General features: G+C 41.0%; 1 protein-coding gene across 3 annotated transcripts; it reads right to left on the bottom strand.

Annotated features, from left to right (window-relative positions):
* Positions 1 to 3464: 3464 nt before the first annotated feature.
* On the bottom strand, positions 3465 to 8124 carry LOC112292490 (putative methyltransferase PMT23). 3 transcript variants are annotated; one of them, XM_024541031.3, is made up of 8 exons: positions 7830 to 8124; positions 7514 to 7668; positions 5945 to 6688; positions 5673 to 5828; positions 5290 to 5560; positions 5033 to 5143; positions 4270 to 4915; positions 3465 to 4132 (listed from the first exon to the last, which is right to left on the bottom strand). In XM_024541031.3, exons 3-8 carry the CDS (start codon positions 6665 to 6667, stop codon positions 3925 to 3927), a joined length of 2115 nt encoding a protein of 704 aa, XP_024396799.1. In that variant the 5' UTR covers positions 6668 to 6688; positions 7514 to 7668; positions 7830 to 8124; the 3' UTR covers positions 3465 to 3924. The 3 variants fall into 3 exon arrangements, with proteins under 3 accessions (XP_024396799.1, XP_090112462.1, XP_090112463.1); XM_090256336.1 differs by having other exon boundaries at positions 7819 to 8087; XM_090256337.1 differs by lacking the exon at positions 7514 to 7668 and having other exon boundaries at positions 7830 to 8057.
* Between the last annotated feature and the right edge of the window lie 810 nt (positions 8125 to 8934).

Below are 8934 nucleotides of genomic sequence, written 5' to 3'. Positions count from 1 at the left end.
GTCCCTCTTAGCATCAATAACAGTAGCGGAAGCGATTTTATCTGAGCCACAATAAATAATTAAAACAAACAACTTTGAGGTCGCGCGACAGGCCTAGAGGCTCGGGGTGGGAAACCCGAAAGGAAAGGAGCGAGGAGCGAGGTGAGGCATCAGAGAGGATGATTGTTTACTCCATTAAAAGAAAATAATCAGACAAACAAACAAAGAAAAAAAAGCGATGACCAACGGCGGACTCTGGTTTTTAACGATTCAACGGCCCTCGTCACGGATTCCTTTTATCGATGCGGGCAGGTGCCGCGCTCTGCGATCGAGGAGCGCATCGCCACCACCACCGATGGAGGTTTCCTCCCTTTCTTCCTTCTTTTCTTCCTTCCGTGCTCCCTTCCTACCAATCCATCTCCATCTCCAACTTCACCCAATGCCCCAGTTTCTACTCTCACTCTAGACTTGCCCACATCCTCCTTCTCAACTTACTCACGCAAAGAAAAAAGCTACCTTTTCTGCATGTTTTGCAAGGAATACAAAGGAAGATTCATGCTCTTTAACGAGCATAATGTTGTTGTTGATCCAGGTATTTTGGATGATTTCAAATTGGGTATTGTTTGCTCTGTTTGTTGATGTGTGTGTTATGGAATTGGGTGGGCAGATTGATTCTTTTTCATGTTTGTTGGTATTGACTATTTGGATAAGGACGTAGTTGGAGGATTGCTCTTGCCTATAGTATTGAAGTTTACATTCTTTTATTTTATTTTTATTATTAAGATGGAGGAGTGACTTGTTGTTTTTGTGATATTTTTATTAAAAAAATATCTGGGGCTTTTTTACTATTATATTTAACTTGTTTTATGCCCCTTTTTGTGCTATGATAGGATTGATTGCTACAAAGTACCTAAAATGATTCCATACTTGATTAAAATATAGTTGTGTAAAAAATTATAATAGTAAATAAAAAATATGACTTTCAATATTGATTCTTTGATATACATATACACACACATAGAGTGTTGCTAATGCCACCACAATTTTTGTTATTATCACTACAATTTATTTTTATTAAATTTTTAATTAAGTTTTTATAAAAGTTAAAATTCACTTTCTATATGATTTTATTTTAAATATATATTAGAAATATATTTTTAAGAAAAATTTATTGTAATTTTAGAAAACTAAAGAAATATGTTGAGTGGACTGTAGATTGTAATGGCAGCAACAAAAATTGTGGATGCATTAGCAATACTATATATATAAAGATAAAAAATTTACAATAGAAATAAATATAAGATTAAAAAATAATTGTTATCAAAATTCTTTATTTTATAAAATTAATGCATAAAAAAAATATATTAATGTATTTATTATTTTATAATTTATAAATTTTATTGAAATATTATTAAATATAAAAATATTATATATTATGAGGTTTGAATTTAGAATATATCAATACATCATTGAGTACATACTAATTTATAGCTATATTAGATATGCAATCAAATTTAACTAAACAAATTTAAGAGGTTCTTTTAAAATAATAATAGATGTTTATAATTTGGTGGATTATTTTAGGATATTGCTAATGCCACCACAATTTTTGCTATTATTACCACAACCTACCACATGCCACCTTTGTTCCATATTTTTCAAATATATATATATATATATATATATATATATTCAACACCTTTCAAATTGTTTGATTGAATAATTTTTTTATTAAAATAAAACTAATGAAATATGTCAAGTGGATGGAAGATTGTGGTGGTAGTAGCAAAAACTATTGTAGTATTAGCAATACTCTTATTTTAAGTCTAAAATAAAGATTTTGGAAATTCAAATTTCAATACTTTAAAAAAGAATTATCCATCATTTTTTAACTATATTTGATAAATATCCTAAAATATACAAATAATTTTATCTATTCAAAAAATAGAATTATTTATTTTAATATATAAAAAAGGTTAAAGTTGTTTCTTCAATGCTTATAAAGATTATGCCACTCAATAAAATGCATGTTAATTAAAGGTATGATGTATTATATTTATTATAATATACATCAAATAAAAGAAAGAAGGAATGAATAACTAGATACCATATCTTCATACTGTTACCATTATTTTTTTGTGGTCACAAAGAATTACCAAAAGATTGAACATGATCCTATTCTCTGTTATTTATATTTTTAGAAATAAATAAATACATGAATAGATTTAAAAGCATGCTTTCAATCAATTCACAATAAGCCACCCAATCACCAACCCCCAATTCTAGTTTTCAAAAACATCTTTCATTCACTTCCCACATTTGAATCATGCTTGGATAATGGTTAAATAAAAATCCCTACCCCATCCACAGAAATACTTTAATAAAAATAACACAGAAATACACACCATAAACCATCTTTCAACTAAAACTACAAATCTTCATATCAAAGTTTCGTGTACAACTTGAACATCAAAGGAATAACACATCAACTGCAACAAGTTGAAAAAATCATTCAGAAACTCAAATGTGGGTTGGAAACGAAACCCAGCCCTGGAACGACACACCACAAAGACTGTTTCAATTGCAACACAGAAACATTTTAAATACACCCAATTCGTCCAGTTCAGGCAACATCCAACCAGTCTGGAAAGATCTCAGAGAAATAAATAATAATATTCATAACAATGATAAGAATGTGGGCCTGGTGGAAAAGTAGATGCCAACATCGGGCCTTTATGGCTGGATTCCAGATCCAACGCCTCCGGTGAGAAGCATTGTCATGAAAACCGGCACAAGACTCGGAGCTTTACAGGTTAGATTGTGTGAAATGAACGAATTCAAGCTGAATTGCAGACATGGCACACACACACAGACTTAGTGTTGGGACCTGTATTCAACGAGGTTTGCTTCCAACCTCATGCACACAGGCCGCATTGTCAACCTCTACGGCCATATTTCTAAGGATGCTTCAGTACTGTACCCAGGCCACGGTATCAGTATTAGCTGGAAGCGTTGAGCAGGAGGCGAGGACATGCACACCAGAATAAGCAGGGCTGATGACTTGTGGTGTTTTAGGTGCCCCACATATGTTTTCAGTACACAGCGTGAGAGTTGCTCGCTCCGGTTGTCCGCTGACGCATCTGCACTTCGATCTATCCTCGCATAGCAACGTGGTGATCAAAACTGGGGATTTGTGGGTGGTTGGAAGATGGGTACTGAATATTCATGTAGAAACTGACTAGTCTGAGGGGAATCGATGAGTGAGCAATGCGTAGGGAGAGCTCAGTCGCATGCTCGGGTTAGCGAGATAGGTCGAGTTGGCTGCTTTTAGTTGTTGACTAGGGAAAGTAAACAAGGGAGAAATCAGTGTATTGTGGACGGCAATGACTGTCGAATCTGTACAGGGAACATGGGATAATAATGGTTGAAAAAGGCTCCACCGCCTTGCAACGAGATTGGCACAGACCAGCGACGTGATGCTGGGGTAGTAAAAGTTTCGAAAGGGACGCCAATCGTTCATTTCCAATGAAAAAACAAATAATATAGTTCATATGCGTCCCTGGACTGAAAATTATCGTGTGATGTGGCAGCTCACTCAGGTTGTGGCTATGGACGCTACAGAGATATGATATCTTAGTTACTAGCTGCGCTCCGGCACCTACATGGCTAGAGGCACTTGCAGACCAAAAACACTCCAAAGATTGGTACTTTGTGAAACTACGTTGTATTGTAATTGATTCCACCCCTCTCTTGTCTACAAACCAAAAATAATTAACTCAAATCAACGGTGATGAATCAAAGAGTGGTGGTCGAGACTATTCAATTCCTGAATTGCAGCCTGAAGGGAGCAAAAAAAGTAGCGCTCATTTTGGTCAGCGTCGCCTTGGGCTTGCAGCAGGGCTTCTGAAGAAGTAAGTTCAGGGTTTAATGAATGTTTTCTCACTTTTATCGGGTAGCCTCAGGTCGCCAGAAACTTTTCCTTGCTACAAGAAGTTCCTCGTCACCCTGTGTGTATGCAAGCACTACATTCCAATGCAACGACTTCACCAGTTCTTCTATTTCGCGGAGCACGTCCGCACCGTCACGGAAGACTGCCCATCCGTCAGGACGTAAAATGCGGTCCATCTCCATCACCACGTTAACAATGCTGCACCTGTTGCATCCAAATCAGTAAAAAAATATAATTATTAAAAACCTTCGCACAACTTGAACATCTGGGCATCTCTTACTGTAGTTCACAAGAGCCTCAAACGAGGGAGTTGGTTTTGGAAAATGCGGCTGACTCCTTACTTGGTAGTGAGTGTACTGAACAAGTGGTCGGCGTGCATGAGATCGTAGGAGCGTGGGTACGTGCTGTGAGGCTCACACCAGTCGTGGTACATGCCGATTAAACCACGGTCATATATAATTGGCAATGTGTCTGGCTCCGTCACAGGGATGATGTTCATCACCCACAGGGGCTGCATCACCAGCGCGGCTGCAAACCCTCCATAGCCAGCCTTCATATCCATCACGTTGCGGACCGAGCTCCACTGAATGCCGACTCCCTGCAAATAGGACTTCTCAACAATGCGCTTCCAGTGATCAGCGTCTGCACGGTAATCCTCCGCCACAGGCTTCCCATAGATGCCCTTCTCGCTGGTGCTTAGCCACGACGGAGTCGCCTCCACACGGAGAGGCCACTCAGCTGGCCAGCTTGTGCCTCTTGCTCCCTCTTTGGATGGGATTTTGTGTATACATGACTTCATTGGGATGTACCAGGCTGCGTCTGGCTTGTCGTCAGGTTCACACAATGGTGGGGTGGCGTCAGGCTTCCGAAGATCGTACAGATTGTTGTCTGTAGGTTTCTGGAATACAGCCACCCCTATCTTTGTTGTGGGATCGTTCTTCTTGGCCACCAACTTCCAAGACAGTCTTTCTGTGATAACTTTTGTGTCTGCAATATGATGGTATTAGTAGAAGCTATATATTTTGACTCAGGCATAATTGGAAATGTTAACACCAGGCCACATCAGTTTGCTGTTTGGCAGCATAAGAGGGATTAGATGCGAACCTTTCCATATTTGAACGTTCTCCTCGTCCTTCCAGTACACAGGGGTTGCCGACCACAGAAAGTAGCCCCCTGGTCTTAGAACGCGATTCAGCTCAACAAGAAGCATTCCCTCTGTCACAGAAATACCCCACGACAATCCTAATTTCAGTCGGGTTAGCAAACACATACACCGCAATTTTCAAAACCTGAACTGGGGTTAATTTGTTCTAGACATCAATGCAGAAGGATAATTGAGGGTCTCTACGGAATCCAATTACCGTCACTATGCCATGGAACACGACATCTAGCGCAGTGCACAACATCGAAAACATTGCTCGGGAAGACCAAACGTTGAGTGCCCATAACAGCGGATACAGCTGGAATGCCACGCTCCAATGCCATTTGCACCTGTGCTTCATGCTCATCCTTGGGAGCTATAGACATCGCCAGAACATTTTTGTCAAAAAGATAGCCACTGAAGCTCGCAACTCCACAACCCACGTCCAAAATGACGCGAGTGTGCTTTCCCCAGGCTACTTCGGGCACAGCCTGCCATATCCATGACACAACATCTGAATCAGTCAAAACATGTTAGACTGAGCTAAAGAGTTGAAGTTCAATTTTCAACACTATGACTGATGAAATCTGCTGATGTACAGACCTCTTGTAGAAAGTCGATGTAGTGCGTTGCGCCCTGCTTGAATTGCGTGCCACCACCGGGAAAAATGAGCTTCTGCTTGTTCTCCGACACCTTCACCCAATTTTGATCCGCCTTGTAGGACACTAATTGCGTGTGGGGCACATTGCTGAACCATACCTGCAATTTGATAAAAATCATAGGAGATGAGCTTTACGGGTCAAATGGAATGATCTGCGTACATGTTTTCAAGAACTCATTCGTTGCAGACATGGGACTGGTGTGCATGAGCTTACTTGATCTCTACTCGAGGGCCACTTGATTGGAACCTTATAGTTAGCTGGCAATGGAAGCAAGCATTTGGGAAGGTCCTCTTCGGAGGGACAATGGCGTTCCCTGTGCTCGTAGTGCTTTCGCGACTTCAGCTTCTTGATAGCTGCTTCATTGTCGAGGCAAGGAATGAAATCCTGTGCTCCAGCAAAATTGCAAAGTGTCCAAGTCTTGGCAGCACCATCCTGCACCCTCAGAAAGGAAGTTTTAGTGGTGTCCTCAGGAATTGACTCCGGTGCAGTGGAACTGTCTCTCTGGATTTCGGCCTTCTCCTCCTTCGACTCCATGTCCTGGGTCTCGAAGCTTGTCTTGTTCGATTCATTATTCTCCGTGGTTAACTCCACCAGCGTCGAGATGTTATCAGGAATCTCCTCCATGGGTTGTGTCTTCCCAAGTGGCTCATTTGTGAGTTGGTCAGCGTCTGGAACTGGATTCGAGGGTCCTTCTTTCAAAGTAGATGAATTTTCCGTTCCCGAAGTGCTCGGTACTGTATTTTCAGGCCAGGCATTGGAGTTCACAGAACTGCTCCTTCCAGCAGGTCCTCCGTCGGATTTCTCTGGAATTGCTGCTGGTGTAGTGGACACCCAAACCGCGACCAAGAAGAAACCTATCAATACCGACCCTATGATGACGTACGTGGACGGGCTCCCCAGCCTCTCTCCTGGTCTGGAGGTCTTGGAAGCAGCCATGGTGACCTTCAGTTGGCCTCCCTGTGAAAGCGGTCACACAAGCTTCGCGAGATGAGAGAGTGCTTTCATGTGAAGTTGCAGCATTAAAGTTTTTGTGAGCTTTCAAGGAATCACCTCATCTCAAGCAAGCTAGGCCAGTGGTCCACTCTTAAATTATCTGAAATTATCATGAAATTTGGTATATCTGGACGAACATTACAGTCTTCCATGTATTCAGCTTCTCTGAATCAACGCAGGTGCAGGATATGTATTTCAAATGAGTGATCATTATTTATACTTGAGCGTATTATTTTGACCTAAGATTTTTAAATACCAACGACTAAATCGTTTGTTAATGACCCTGAAGAGACAAGTGAGATGCTCATCGAAGGCATTCTGGTGTCCACACTCCCCGTTTTGACGAAGACGCTTCAAAACTGTTGAAGGACACATTTCAAACACGAGGGCACTGAAGAATGTCCAAGCCCTTGAACCCCATCCTCACTAACATTATGACTTCAAGCACTAAGCAATGAGTCTCCTTTCGGTGGTTACGCTCTTCAGGTAATCTTACCTTGAGTTGAAAAGCCATTTTACCTCAGAACTCCAACCTATTGAAGTAAGTTTAAAGCTATATTTTGTTTAAGCGCCGATTAAACAGCGGCAGTTCAAATGGAGAATAGAGAAGTAACAGCAGCAGGAAGAAGCGACGAAAGTCCGTTATCAAGCGTCGGATACTCGTCAAGTATCCGAAACTGGGCAAAAAAACTGAAGAGAAAGAAGGGATTGCACAAAAAACAGTCCGAGAAATCACAGTCCCACATCCAGTTCACAAAGCAAAGCGAAAGAGAGGCAAGTTTTCCGAACCTCTCTAAGTTGCACAAGCAAGGTACTGCTCAGAGTCGCACAAAGACCAAGTCAGACTTGATCGACTACTCTGCGCAAATCCACCTCGCCAGCACATGGGATCTCAAGCTCCTTCGTCCCCGTAGCTCTCACGTCCCCCGACCGGACGACATTACCTACAGTCAGCTAAACAAATCAAAAACGACACGAAAACGACACCAACTCCATAAAGAAAATTGTCCAGCTCACAAGGACCAACCAACCCACCAAGAAGTGCAGCAACTCGGGTTCAAAAACAACGAAAAAAAGGTGGCAGATATAGTGACCAGCTGCTCACCGACGCCGTCCGCAGGCAGCTAAACTATGAAGCAGTTGCGAAGCTCCACCATTGCAGAGCGAATCTCAACCATGAGGGCACAAGATCACAGCAACCATGCGAAGCTCCGAGGTAGTAAACGGCATCGGCTCCTCCTGCTGCTGCTCCTGCTACTGCTCCTGCTGCTTCTGCACTGACATGGAGATGGAGGAATGGGAGAATTGGAGTAACCCACATGCAAGGGTCAGAGATTGACAGTCGGTGTGTCCCCATTATTGAGCTCCCTCTTCAATACACACCATCTCCAAGCTCTGCAACTGCTGCGTACGAGAAGTCCTTCCCTGCCTCGCCGGTAAAGTTCCCTATCCGTCCGTTCCAATGAGGGAACTCGCTCCCTGGGTTCGCTCCCATGGGGATCTGGACCCCTCGCTTCGTTTCCATGCAGAACTTGCTCCCTCATTTTGTTCCCGCCGGGAACTCGCTCCCATTCCATTGTTCCCAAGGGGGAACTCGCTCCCTCACTGTTTCACCTGAAAATGTCCCACCATGTTGCTTTAATTGTTAAAGGAATATCTTCCAGCTTTTTCAGATGGAAATATTCGAAACTATTTTGGCACGTCTGTGTTTCTCATGAGGATTTTTCTTTTGGAAAAAAACTAACATTGTGTTGAATTTTTGTATTGAATGAGGCTTTTTTTCCTTCCTTTTTTCAAATTTTATATCTGAGTGATAATGAAATGAGGTTTTTTTCTGTTGTGAAGATACTGTTGCTTTGACCTAAGGAATGATTCAGGTGCTTCTTGTTTAAAATTGGGGAAATAATGGTTTGATAATGTTTATGAAATGGTATCTAAATGATAGGAAAAGGTTAAAACTTGACTATTAGTTCATATTTTAAAAATAAAATATAAAAATGATAACATAGTTTTTGATAGAAGTGCTCTTTATTGTTGACGAAAAAACTAAAATACTATAATGCAGTTTGTACCAATTTTTTTCTAGAACCCATACTACATTGCACAATCTTTTTGGAAGTAGCCATAAATAGCTCGATATTTGATAAAATATTATGCTTTTATACATAAAATGTTTTTGCATGATTTCAAATTATTCTATTTAAAATATG

Source organism: Physcomitrium patens, chromosome 15 (assembly GCF_059467195.1).
Source record: "Physcomitrium patens ecotype Gransden chromosome 15, ASM5946719v1, whole genome shotgun sequence".
Lineage (NCBI taxonomy): Eukaryota > Viridiplantae > Streptophyta > Bryopsida > Funariales > Funariaceae > Physcomitrium > Physcomitrium patens.
Note: the sequence above shows the minus strand (reverse complement) of the source record. Positions and strands in the feature narration are given on the sequence as shown.